The 13,876-nt window shown below is 41.8% G+C and overlaps 1 protein-coding gene across 6 annotated transcripts in view; it reads right to left on the bottom strand.

Annotated features, from left to right (window-relative positions):
- Window positions 1-3,017: 3,017 nt before the first annotated feature.
- LOC109906651 (parathyroid hormone 2 receptor) overlaps window positions 3,018-13,876 on the bottom strand; it is a 38,016-nt gene continuing 27,157 nt past the window's right edge. For 3 of the 6 annotated variants that reach the window (XM_031792322.1, XM_020504471.2, XM_031792323.1), the window contains exons 8-14: window positions 12,097-12,250; window positions 11,758-11,818; window positions 11,113-11,179; window positions 9,790-9,884; window positions 7,596-7,734; window positions 4,803-4,844; window positions 3,018-4,029 (exon numbers count right to left, since the gene is read on the bottom strand). In XM_031792322.1, coding sequence (XP_031648182.1) covers window positions 3,652-4,029; window positions 4,803-4,844; window positions 7,596-7,734; window positions 9,790-9,884; window positions 11,113-11,179; window positions 11,758-11,818; window positions 12,097-12,250 — 936 coding nt within the window. In that variant the 3' untranslated portion in view covers window positions 3,018-3,651. The remainder of the gene's footprint in view (window positions 4,030-4,802; window positions 4,845-7,595; window positions 7,735-9,789; window positions 9,885-11,112; window positions 11,180-11,757; window positions 11,819-12,096; window positions 12,251-13,876) is intronic. The other 3 variants (XM_031792325.1, XM_031792324.1, XM_031792326.1) reach the window with 2 other exon arrangements.

Below are 13,876 nucleotides of genomic sequence, written 5' to 3'. Positions count from 1 at the left end.
TTCACACGGTCCTTTGCTGTTGTTCTGGGATTGATTTGCACTTTTAACCCACTAAAATTGTGATACAGTGAATTAAGTGAAATAGTCTGTCTGTAAACAATTGTTGAAAAAATGACTTGTCATACACAAAGTAGATGTCCTAAGCGACTTGCCAAAACTATAGTTTGTTAACAAGAAATGTGTGAAGTGGTTGAAAAACAAGTTTTAATGACTCCAACCTAAGTGTATGTAAACTTCCGACTTCAACTGTATATTGTGTTTATTTTATGGCTGATTATGACACCTATACAAGAGTGTCAAAACACACAAAACCTACCACACGAGGCAAAACATTCCATTACACCATAGCCTACGTGTCAACAGTATGTTTGTTATATATATATATTTTTTTTACCATATTCAATTATAATTGTATTTGCGAAACACATTGTCAGACATGCACCTACCCCAATGCTCTGTTGCTGATGACTGGGATGAATGCTGATGACTGATTTAAGGGAATGTACGTGATAGGCCTATCTGGCTTACATGATTATGATGGTCATAATGCTTCTTGACTGTGTCATAAAGTGTATTTTCTACAAGTTATTTAAAATATGCTGAAAAATCTTTTTCTCCCCAATTTCGTGGTATCCAATTGTTAGTAGTTACTATCTTATCTCATCGCTACAACTCCCGTATGGGCTCGGGAGAGACGAAAGTCATGCGTCCTCCGAAACACAACCCAACCAAGCCACACTGCTTCTTAACACAGCGCGCATCCAACCCGGAAGCCAGCCGCACCAATGTGTCGGAGGAAACACCGTGCACCTGGCAACCTTGGTTAGCGAGCACTGCGCCCGGCCCGCCACAGGAGTCACTGGTGCGCGATGAGACAAGGATATCCCTACCGGCCAAACCCTCCCTAACCCGGATGACGCTAGGCCAATTCATGGCAGAGAAAAAATTCATGTATGTTTTGACCAGCCATAAAATAATGCAATATGTCACAACAGGCGTAAATATATGGGTTATGACAAGTTATGTCAACTGTTATGACCGTGTTATGACGCTGGGTGTCAAGTAAAGTGTTACCGAAAAGTGTGTTCCTGGTATTTGGTTAAAGGGGCAATCTGGTATTCAAATAACAACAAAGCAATCACCGCCCACCACTTTTTTTGGTAAGCTGAGGTATGGAACTGGGGAGATGTAACCACTTTCACATTTATAGATGGGGCAATTAATGAATTCTAAAGCTACGAAAACACATGGACATTTTTATTTGACAGGTATCCTACTTGACTACAGTACTGCCACAAACTAGCCAATTGACATGTTCAGATAAACTGTGGCTGAAACCACATGCCATTTGGAGAATAGATTTTTCTGTAGCTGAGCGAGAGGTCCAGGTTAAAGTAAAATGCCAGACGTACTACCACAAGCTGTGCCGTGTGAAATTCCACATGCTTATTTGACGAGTGAGAAGCAACCAGGTATGTACTGTATATACTTTAGTTGTCACCCAGCTGTTCCATTTAAAACCAAACTGGTATTTGCAGGGATTGTGCCTTTTCTGTCAAATCTCACACTTCTTTGTTGAATACACTCTGTATTCTGATTCAGAGTCATTAACTATTACTCATACTGGAAACCAAAGCGACCAGAGAGTGTTACTGGCTGAGCAGTAATGAATGCATTTTCTAGATAAAGGCCATTAATTGGTCCATATAGTATGCATCCAAAATGGCACCCTATTCGCAATATAGTGTACTACGTTTGACCAGAGTTCTATTGGGCCCTGGTCAAAGTAGTGCACTATGAAGGGAATAGGGTGCCATGTGGGTCTCAGTTGTAGTGTACTGAAGAAATGACAGGGCACGAGTACAACTAATTGGGTTCTATTAATAGACATAGAACATGGATATGGTCGGTACTACACACATATGGGTTTGAAGTAGGGTCTTTAACCTGGTAAGGGGATAAAATCTATAATAGCCTAGCTTACATCATAGCCTGATCTTAAGTTGATCATATGCTATATTATCGCTGAATGTGATTGATTTGGTTAATGTGCATTATGCAATCAAGTGTTTTATTTATTATGTATAATTCATTTTTGGCTCTGCTATCCTATAAACTGTAACTAGACCACTCAGGAACATTCAATGTTGTCATGGTAAGTAATTCCAGTGTATATTTGGCCATGAGTTTTAGGTTATTGTCCTGCTGAAAGGTGGATTGGTCTCCTAGTGTCTGTTGGAAAGCAGACCGAACCAGGTTTTCCTCTAGGACTTAGCCTGTGCTTAGTTCTATTCCTTTTATTTTTATCCAAGAAAATTCCCTAGCCCTTGCCAATGATAAGCATGCCCATAACATGACGCAGCCACCACCATGCTTGAAAATATGAAGAGTGGTACCCAGTGATGTGTTATGTTGGATTTGTCCCAAGCATAATGCTTTGTGTTCAGTACAAAAAGTTCATTTCTTTGCAGTATTACTTGCCTTATTATAAATATGATGCATGTTTTGGAATATTTGTATTCTGCACAGACTTCCTTCTTTTAACTCATCATTTAGGTTACTATTGTGGAGTAACTACAATGTTGATGATACATCCTCAGTTCTCTTATCACAGCCATTAAACTCTTAACTGGTTTTAAAATCACCATTGGCCTCATGGGGAAATGCCGGAGCTGTTTCCATCCTCTCCGTCAACTGAGTTAGGAAGGACACCTGTATCTTTGTAGTGACTGGGTGTATTGATACACCGTCCAAAGTGTAATTAATAACATCACCATGCTCAAAGGGATATTCAGTGTCTGCTTTTTTTCTTCTACCAATAGGTGCCCTTCTTTGCGAGGCATTGGAAAAACCTACCTGGTCTGTTGTTGTTGAATCTGTGCTTGAAATTCACTGCTCAACTGAGGGACTTTACAGATAATTGTATTTGTGGGGTACAGAAATGGGGTAGTCATGCAAATTATTATTTTTCTCCTGAAGTTATTTAGGCTTGCCATGACAAAGGCGTTGAATACTTATTGACTCAAGAAATTTTAGCTTTATTTTTATTATTTTGTAAAAATGTCTAAAAACATCATTCCACTGACATGTAGACATGTACAATTTCACTGTAGATCAGTGACAATCTAAAGTTAATCCATTTTAAATTCAGGTTGTAATACAACAAAATGTGGAAAAAGTCAAGGGGTGTGAATACTTTCTGAAGGAACTGTAATTGTCCTCAGCATTACAAATGACACAGACACAAACTAGTCTGTAGCTGCAGCACTTCCAGTCCATATTTAGCCACAGACCTGTCTAATTGTCTAGCCACCACTCAGTGACAAATAACAGCCCATGAAAATAAGAACCAATGATCATATAGAAAAAAACAGGAAATCTTAAGCGCTATCTGGCGTAAGACAAGGATATGGTGATATAGTAGCCGCAAAACATCAAAGATATCTGCCGGAGTCGTAAGGCTGCCAACTCCGAACCATATATTGCCTTGGCGATGCGGATTCGGGTCTTGAGTTCGGTCTCAGACACTTTTTGTTTGTGGCCCTCATTCTGGTATCTCCTGCTCTACCTTCCCGCTGTCCTGTCATTCAAAAAAAATAAAACACAATTGTTGTCAGCTGTACATTCCCACTTTCCCCCTACTCTCTCTCTCTAAAGTGTCTCCTCCAAGTCCTCTTCTATGCTGGTGTTATTCACCACAGGTAAGGACTCTCGGAGGGAGATGTCGTCCACCTGCTTGGCTCTCTCGTCTGGCTCCTCTGGGATGGATGGGGGCAGGCTATCCACCTCAGAGTTGCTGAACACGTAGCCGGGCAAGGTGGTGTGGGTGCTGACGCTGTGCCTGGCTTGGCTGCTGCGGTACACGTGGCTGGAGAATAGGGAGGCGGTGCCCGAGATCACGGCCAGTGGCTGCGGCTGACTGGTAGAGGTCTGGTTGAGACCGTACCGGTAGTTGGCACATGCCGCCGGTCCCTTCCCGTCGACCACCAGGTTCCAGCGGGTCCAGGTCTTCTTGATCTCTGCCTGGACCTGAAGAGAACAAGAGGATTGTGTGGGTCAAATGTTGTTTTTACCAACTGGCATTCACAATGAAATTTGACAACACAAAACAATAGAGACTTGAATACAAATTATTGCCAATGCCAAAGTTTCTATTGTTTTGTGGTGCCAACAAATTTTATATTCTCTTTCACTGGACTTTTTCAGAGGTTTTAAAAGCTATCAGAAATAAAACAGCCCAAACCTATCACTTAGCAACGAACATGGACGAGAGTAGGGGTGCTCTCAGAACATTAAGATCAAAATGAACAAACTCCCTAAATATTGTATATGGCTTCAGAGAGGACTAATAAATGAGGAAATTATAGACCTGGTTGTTCACCAGTTTGGGGGAAAATAGTACTTTATTTTACAGTAGCTAGTGTTTTTACAATGGTATTGACCAGCAAGTTATGAGGTAGTAACAAAGGGTATTTTCTGGTAGCCTATTTTCTTACAGTACTTCAAACCCTAAAAAGGTGGGAATCACTGATGGGTGCAATGTGTGCGCACAGCGTGCACTTGTGCAGAGTATGAGTTCTATTGTTCTAATAAATGACATCACTAAGTTCCATTAGTTCTAATAACATATCTCTCGCTCTTTCATCATGGTCAGTTCCTAGAACTTCCTACTATACTTATAAATGGGCAAGAGACTTAGGTTCAATTTGAGAGTCCAGCATGATAGATTCTCGAACGCGGAGAAGACCATAAAGTGGAGAAGACCTTAAACCTGCTGGCCGGGTCTGGTCAATAGTACTCACCTCTGCATTGCAGTAGCAGTAGATAATGGACACAAAGAATCCCTGCGAAAAGGTGAAAGCGAGTTAGGTTAGAGGCATGTGTTGAAAGGTCCAATTCCGTCTGACAGTATAAATGTGACCTTCTCTACGAATGAGAGGTGTCCATGACCTTTGGAGAATAATATCGACATGATGCGCTCAGGAAAGAGAGCTCTTAGAGAAAAACAAATATATGATAGATGGGGTTTGTTTTTGCTGCATCTACTTTTCATCTTTTTATTATACACAATTCCATAAAAATAAAAAAAAACATACCATGTTTCCCTGGATCTCTAACAAATCAGACCTCAAAAGTAGTGTAATGAACAGATTGACACACATCCTAATTTATTCATAGCTGGATTGTCATGAGATGTGGTTTGATCTTGACATTAGAGGTCTGAAAACATTGAGATAATTGAAAGTCTAATGTCCCTTTTAGCTATAATGCTTACATTTTCACATTTAAAATCATATATTGCTTTCTAGTGCTGAGCGATTAACCAAAATGTATGTTATGAGTTTTTTACACAACTAATTGACCGACGTAATTTCAAATATTTGAATTCTATTTCGTTTTTTTCCGTGAGCTCAATTCGCATTTTCTCACTGTAGTTTCTTGAATAGAGATACATCAGATCAAGCCCATACAGTTGAAGTCAGAAGTTTATACACCTTAGCCAAATACATTTAAACTCAGTTTTTCACAATTCCTGACACTTAATCCAAGTAACAATTCCCCGTTTTAGGTCATTGCCTTTAAATTGTTTAACTTGGGTCAAACGTGTCGGGTAGCCTTCCACAAGCTTCCCACAATAAGCTGGATGAATTTTGTCCCATTCCTCCTGACAGAGCTGGTGTAACTGAGTCAGGTTTGTAGGCCTCCTTGCTCGCACACGCTTTTTCAGTTCTGCCCACACATTTTCTATAGGATTGAGATCAGAGCTTTGTGATGGCCACTCCAATACCTTGACTTTGTTGTCCTTAAGCCATTTTGCCACAACTTTGGAAGTATGCTTGGGGTCATTGTCCATTTGGAAGACCCATTTGCGACCAAGCTTGAACGTCCTGACTGATGTCTTGAGATGTTGCTTCAATGTATCCACATAATTTTCCTACCTCATGATGCCATCTATTTTGTGAAGTGCACCAGTCCCTCCTGCAGCAAAGTACCCCCACAACATGATGCTGCCACCCCCGTGCATCACGGTTGGGAAGGTGTTCTACGGCTTGCAAGCCTCCCCCTTTTTCCTCCAAACATAAAGATGGTCATTATGGCCAAACAGTTATATTTTTCTTTCATCAGACCAGAGGACATTTCTCCAAAAAGAACAATCTTTGTCCCCATGTGCAGTTGCAAACCGTAGTCTGGCTTTTTAATGGCAGTTTTGGAGCAGTGGCTTCTTCCTTGCTGAGCGCCCTTTCAGGTTATGTCGATATAGAACTCGTTTTACTGTGGATATAGATACTTTTGTACCTGTTTCCTCCAGCATCTTCACAAGGTCCTTTGCTGTTGTTCTGGGATTGATTTGCACTTCACACCAAAGTACATTCATCTCTAGGAGACAGAACGCATCTCCTTCCTCAGCGGTATGATGACTGTTGTCCCATGGTGTTTATACTTGCGTACTATTGCTTGTACAGATTAACGTGGTACCTTCAGGCATTTGGAATTGCTCCCAAGGATGAACCAGACTTGTGGAGGTCTACAATTCTTTTTCTGAGATCTTTGCTGATTTCTTTTGATTTTCCCATGATGTCAAGCAAAGAGGCACTGACTTTGAAGGTAGTCCTTGAAATACATCCACAGGTACACCTCCAATTTACTCATGTGATGTTAATTAGCCTATCAGAAGCTTCTAAAGCCATGACATCATTTTCGGGAATTTTCCAAGCTATTTTAAGGCAGTCAACTTAGTGTATGTAAACTTCTGACCCACTGGAATTGTGATAGTGAAATAATCTGTCTGTAAACAATTGTTGGAAAATGACTTGCGTCATGCACAAAGTAGATGTCCTAACCGACTTGTCCTAACCGACTTGTCCTAACCGACTTGTTAACAAGAAATTTGTGGAGTGGTTGAAAAACAAGTTTTAATGACTCCAACCTAAGTGTTTGTAAACTTCAGACTTCAACTGTGGTAGTAGTGTACAACAGGCCAATATTCTACATTGTTTAGCGATTAAACTAGAATTACCATAATCCAATGCACGCCTACTTGTCTGGAGACAAGAACGCATGATCAAGAGGGATGGAGCAGTTGCATCACGAGGTATCTCTACCTGAAAATACATGATCTAAGTGATTGATAGTTTGTATTCAGCATTCATAAAAGTATGCTGTATTTACTTTGAAGAACTACTAAAATAGAGTTTTGTCAGACAGCAGCTCTATAGAGATGAGATGATGACTTGGAATGAAACAACAAAGTATTCAAATAAAACTGTAATATACCCAACAACAAATATTTTATTAAAGTAAAGTAATGTGAATAAATGATGGGCAGTCACTACCATTATGGGGCTTTTATTCATATTTTGTGTTAATGCATAGTGCATTTCATGTAAAAAATACATGTAAAAAAATATAATAATTGTTGAAAAAATGTGATTCTTTTTTTATATTTGAACCGAAAATGAGCCGACCTCAAAAAGCACTAATCGCTCAGCACTATTGCTTACTACAGTTCAAAAGCTATTAGCAATGTGCAATATATGACAGATCAGTTACATGCAATACAAAACAGGAACCCCAACTGGGGTGAAAGCGAGCACCTGGAAAGAGTTGAAAAAGAGCTCACAGTACATTCGGACCTCCCATCCGACCCCTTTGATCGAGTGTGGCATGCCCACAAACACTATGTAGTGGACCCCGAACACTAGCACCAGCACTAGAGTGGACTTAGCCAGTTTCCTGTGAAAGGGACAGTAGAAAACTGTATAATCCTCTATTGAAGTAATCCTTTGTGCAGCATCATACAACAGTCAATGTACATATAACAAACCAACAATGTTATCTTAAAAACAGACCTGCAACATGATTAGAGATTGTCATACAATACATTAGGCCAGGGGTGGCTAAATCAATCTCTGGCGGGCAGAGTGTCTGCTGATATTTGTTATTTCCTTTAGATGCGTGTCCAATTAAGACCTATACAACTGGCTGAGGGGAGTTCCTACCTAATCAATAACCTTCATTGATCAATCAAGTACAAGGGAGAAGAGAGAACCCGCAGAAACTCTGACCTCCAGGAATTGAGTTTGACACCCCTGCAGTAGGCTATATGAGAAAGCACACTGTCCGTGATGTGTGCCTGGAAAAGTGCATTTGACATGTGTTTGGAAAGTGCATGTGAGATGTGTCTGGTAAAGTGCATGTGAGATGTGTCTGGTAAAGTATGTGATATGTGTCTGGAAAAGTGCATTTGACATGTGTTTGGAAAGTGCATGTGGTGGTGATGGAGTTTGAGAGGGACAAGATGGAGAAGACCACATGCAGCTGCCATCGAGCTAAAATAATTGAATTTCTTGGCAGCCATCTTTATCTGACAGTCCCTTGCAGTGCTTGGCTTGGACTGGAATATATGCTGGTACTCATTTTGGGTCCCGGGTACTGTTTACATTTAGCTATAAGTTTGAGGTAATATAAGAGGAACAGGAGCTCAAGCAATAGAACAAGCAATAGAACATTTGAGGTGCCGGTACTCCGCTCCGGTGAGCTCCGGCCCAAGTCAAGCACGGCTCCCTTGTGCACTTTCCACTCAACAGATTTGTGATACAAATGTCAATAGCCAAGGATGATTGCACATTAATCTGCGACGTTAGTATCAATATCGAGCCCGACGTTTGCATCTAAATCGTTTGAAGATGCTCAGTAGTTTTTTAAAAATGGAATAAATGACAGCTAGAGAAAGAGAGTTAGAGAGAGCAAAAGGAAAACAAAGTCGGCATCCCAAATGGCACCATATTCCCTATGTTGTACACTACTTTTGCCCAGAGCCTTATCAGTGTTAATCCTATCTACACCTGCGAGAATGGAGCGGATCAAGAGACAACGTGGATCTGAAGTATTGTCTGTTGTTGGGCCTGTTTACTAATGACTGACAGGAGTGTTACCCCCACAGCCTTGGCACAGAGCTGCCAACCAACACATTACCACAGACATAAGTGGGAATTAAACAAAGACTCAGGCAGCCCTATAGGGATGGCTTCACAGCATGTCAAAATGTGTCTTGCACTTTAGATATGAGAAGAGCATGTACAAACATCGCAGCTGGGACAATGAGCTCTCAACCTCTGCAATGAACAGAGTAGTCAGGAAGTCCAGCACCATCATCAAGGACCCACTCACCCCAGCCATGCATGGACTGTTCACTCCAAAAAACGGTTACTGACTCAATGGTCTTAACCGCTAAGATATCTGATGCCCACAACTGGGTTTAATATGCTAAAGTTAGATTAGACCAGTGGGGGCTGCTGAGGGGAGGACGGCTCATAATAATGGCTGGAATGGATTCAATGGAATGGCATCAAACACCTGTTTTCCATGTGGTTGATACCATTCCATTGTCTCATTCCAGCCATTACTATGAGCCGTCCTCCCATCAGCAGCCTCCACTGGTTCAGACTGGTTATTGGCGTAAAAAATAAGCTTTTTGCCTGACCGCAATGCATTATGGGAGTCATGTTCAATTAATTTCAATTTCAGACACAGATTAACCTGCTCTAAATTCATAACCTGTATCCTAAGCCTGAGTAAATGACGTGAAAGCTTTGCAAACACAAACACATGGATCATGAATATAAAGGAAGAATGATTAAACTCAAAGGCACATTTAGAATAAGCTATTTCTATAAAACGGCAAATTTAATCAAAAGCGTTATTTACAGTTTCTAATGTTTTCCCCCACAAAATCACACAAATAAGATTAACTAAAGCAACAAGGCACTAATGAGACACTAACCCTACCTGCATTGCTTCCGAGTGTCATATCTCCCAGCATTCGTCTCTCTGATTTTTGTGGCCAGCACTCGCACAATATTCACAAACAAAATAAAGTTGAGCTGAAAAACAACAACAAAACAAGCACACATGGATAGAAAAACAAATTGTGCGGTGCCTGTGGCCTAGCTCCCGGTTTAGACACATATTCCCCACCGGATACCGGGTTTCAATCCCCACTCCAACCCTTTAATCTGTTAATCCCAACTGACTGTCTCCCCCTCTGTCATGTTGGTCTCAATAAAGAAAAAAAGAAAAGAAAAAAAGATTCTGGGCATCGATAGACAGCGTATCTAATGAACTCCCTCACCGTTCTCTCTCATCATGACATTTCTACCATGATACCATTGAACTTGTACCATTTAGGTTTGGATGAGATTACATTTTAATCGAAAGAAGAGACAGTAGCCTGTAGTCTACTTTGATTTCATTACGAGAACCTAAGTCCCTGGTCCACCTCATGTGGCAGGATAAGAGCAATAGTATTGAAAGAGATGCAAATGTATGTATCTCTGCTGAGACTGAGTCAGTGGTGTCAGTTTGAGAGTGTTGGTGGCTGACTAAGAGCAGAGAGGGGAAGGTATACACTAGGCTTAGGTACTCAGGTAGGGGACAGGTATACTGTACACTAGGGAGTCACTAGGCCACTAGGGAGCTGGGACAGGTATACTGTACACTAGGGAGTCACCAGGCCACTAGGGAGCTGGGACAGGTATACTGTACACTAGGGAGTCACTAGGCCACTAGGGAGCTGGGACAGGTATACACCAGGGAGCAAGGTGTCACTCCACTCTTCCAAGGGGCAGAGAGAAAGCTTCTGGCCCGGAGAAAAGCAGATGAAATCCTCTCTTGGGATTTGAGTTCTTCAAGAGTATTATACACAACAAGAGTTACAGTTAGTAAATAGCTTTTGCATGACAAAAAGCCACCAGGACCACCATTTCTTTTTTGTATGTCAGCAGTTTTTGGTATCAGGTTTCAACTTCTCTTATTTGTCTTGATTTAATTTCTTTACTTTGTCTCCCGAAATAAGGACTTCGCCCAGAGACTCCAGGTGTGAAGCTGTGCAGAGCAAACTAAGCTATAAGCTTGACCAAAGTTGCTAAAACTTTAACATGAATCCAGCTGTATAGAGAATAAAACACTTTTTAATAAAAAAATCAAGATAAGAGTCAGCAATGTAACCTTCTAGTAATGGATGCAAACTACCGGATTCTCGCCTCAATGGCTATGATTGATGAATTGGGGAGAGGCATTATCATGTTTTTTACTGCACTTGAAGTCACTTACACCAATGGCTGTAAGGATGGGAACTTGATAGATCCATTTAATGTTATCCGCACTTAACTCCCAGCATCTGTTATGAAAGAGAGAGAGCGAGAGAGAGAACGAGAAAGCGAGAATAAGGAGAGAAAGAGAAAGACAGAGTACATTTGTACTGCAGGAGTTCCTTACTGCTCTCAAAACAGCATGTCGTCGTGCAACGAAAGTGTAGTCTCTCTTGCCAGTCTCAGGGCGCTCCGCACACACAACGGCTGTGAGATGAGGCTAATAAAAGTGTAATGGTGTCATGTCAAAGGTGTGCAGCTGCAACATTAAGGCAAGTAGGCCGCTGACTGTGAATGAGAATAAGAGTACGGAGGTGGCAAGTAGCCTGGTGGCTAGAGTGTTGGGCCAGTAACCGAAAGGTTGCTGGATCGAATCCCTGAGCTGAAGGTAAATGAGGTAAAAATCTGTTGTTCTGCCCCTGAACAAAAACACCTTGGGAGATCCTATTTCCAAACCAGATGATTGTGGGGAGCCTAGACAGCTGATGCACAAAGTTCCTCAACAGGCACGCATGCTACGCTGGGCTCCTCCACTTAAATTGTGTTGCTGGAGGTGTCTGTGGAATATGGTAGGTGAAGGAGGAATTTGAGCGTCACTCTCACCCACCGTGCGTCTGCCAGCGTTGCCCGGACAACAGCCCAGGCGGCGACGAAGAGAGCAGGGACACCTGAAATTAGAGAGGACAATGATTGCTTACTGCCATCTCAAGATCTTACAAGATTCAGTACACTGAAGAAATTAAATTGATACTGGCAAGAGCAGTGGGATTCTTTTTCTTCTTTTAAGATACAAAACTATTCCCACGCACCTGCAACAAGCAAACTCATATGTCTGAGTGCTTTTCCTATTTTGAATAACAGCTATAGTAACATGTGGCTGTCAACAACATGAGCGCTGTTGTGATTTGGTGACTGCCGTCTTAGAAGCGCATGCAGAGCAGCTCACCCCATCCAATCAGGGTAAAGCCCCACAGGTATTTGGTGTCTGAGTAGAAGGCCATGAAAATGAGGCTGTGGAGGTACAGCCCTTCTACTAGGATCCAGTAGTAATTGGTTGCCAGGAAGTAAATGAAGAGCAACACAGTGATCTTGCATCCAACCTGGTAAAAACAACAGCTTGTTAAAAACATCCTGTAGTGCAGAGCCGTGTTCCAGTGGTAACACTTTCAGGTCCATACACATAACCAGGGTTCAATCCCTGCATGCTCCCTTCTCACTAGCTCACTATGTCTCCTCCTCGTCACTTATCTCCCACTCTAATTTATCAATCAACAAAGCACAAATGAAAGGATGTGATTGTTAGCCTAGCCCCACAAGATGAACCCCACAGAACGCTTTGTGACCGCGAAACATATCCCGACTGATTGAATTATTAGTCGTAGCATGGATATCAGATGTGTTGGTGCCTACATTTTTAGCTGCAAACAGATGTTTTTTGATCTATGCACACATCTGTATTATTTTTGTCATGATTTACCTGCTGAGTGAATAATATTTTTCTAGTAATACAAACTTAAGTTAACTCAATTCTAGGTTCTTCTAGTAAGTAAAATTAAGTTCTGGGAAAAGAAAAACCATTGAAAGCTATTCTCTTTCCCTGATGTTGGTCTGTCGTGGAGATATTTGTATAGAGGAAATTGCCGCCTGCCTGGGGATATCCTGACATACAGGAAAAGAGCAACCGAGGTCTTCACGTACATGACATTCTCAACCGTTGATCCTCTTTTCACAGTCATTTCCCACTGCGGCTAAGCTTAGACTCACAGTATGAGAAACAGTACGAAGAGACTGTTGATAAAATTCAGTTCAAGCTGAGGATTATGAGGACGGCACAGAAAATGACTGATGCAGTGTTGTTTTCCATTGAGGTCATATGACGTTGCCACCGCAAGGTCATCAACATTATCAAAGACGTTGGTTAGGTGTAGCAGTGTGGCACAGCGGTAGTGCTGCAATCGACCATGCACGCATAGGAGTGACATGGGTTTGAATCCCCGCCCCAGCCACTTTCTCCCCTCCACAGACTATACATCCACAGTATATCTACATTCTGAACTGTCTAAATAAAAATAAAAAATCTGGGGAAAAGTCTCTGGGCCTGTCTGAATACCCCTACCTGCATTATAAATAGTACTCTGATTGGGTATGTAAAAACAGAAAGATTTATAGTATGTGACATTTCTAAAATGTATGCTGTGAAAGCCAGGATTTCATATATCTAGTATACATTCCCTAGGATGAAGTCACTGCACACTGAAGAGAATCGTCTTTCCAGACTCACGTGTTTGACGACAGCTAATAATCAGAGTACCAAAATGAACGAATGGCGGGAAACAACCCAATTGACTATCGCCTTGTAGCAGTCACTTCTGCCATTATGAAGTGCAGTCTAGTGAAGGAACACATATCACCTCCACATTACCCGACACCCTAGACCCACTGCAAGTTGCATACTGCCCAATAGATCCACGGATGACGCAATCGCGTGCACGCTGCCCTATCCCAGCTGGACAAGAGGAATACCTACGTAAGAATGCTGTTCATTGACTACAGCTCAGCCTTCAACACCATAGTACCCTCTAAGCTCATCATTAAGATTGGGGCCCTGGGTCTGAACCCTGTGCAACTGGGTCCTGGATTTCCTAACGGTAGGCAACAATACCTCCACTACGCTGATCATCATCACAGGGGCTCCACGAGGGTGCTTGCTCAGACCCCTCCCGTAC

This window comes from Oncorhynchus kisutch, linkage group LG16 (genome assembly GCF_002021735.2).
Source record: "Oncorhynchus kisutch isolate 150728-3 linkage group LG16, Okis_V2, whole genome shotgun sequence".
Lineage (NCBI taxonomy): Eukaryota > Metazoa > Chordata > Actinopteri > Salmoniformes > Salmonidae > Oncorhynchus > Oncorhynchus kisutch.
Note: the sequence above shows the minus strand (reverse complement) of the source record. Positions and strands in the feature narration are given on the sequence as shown.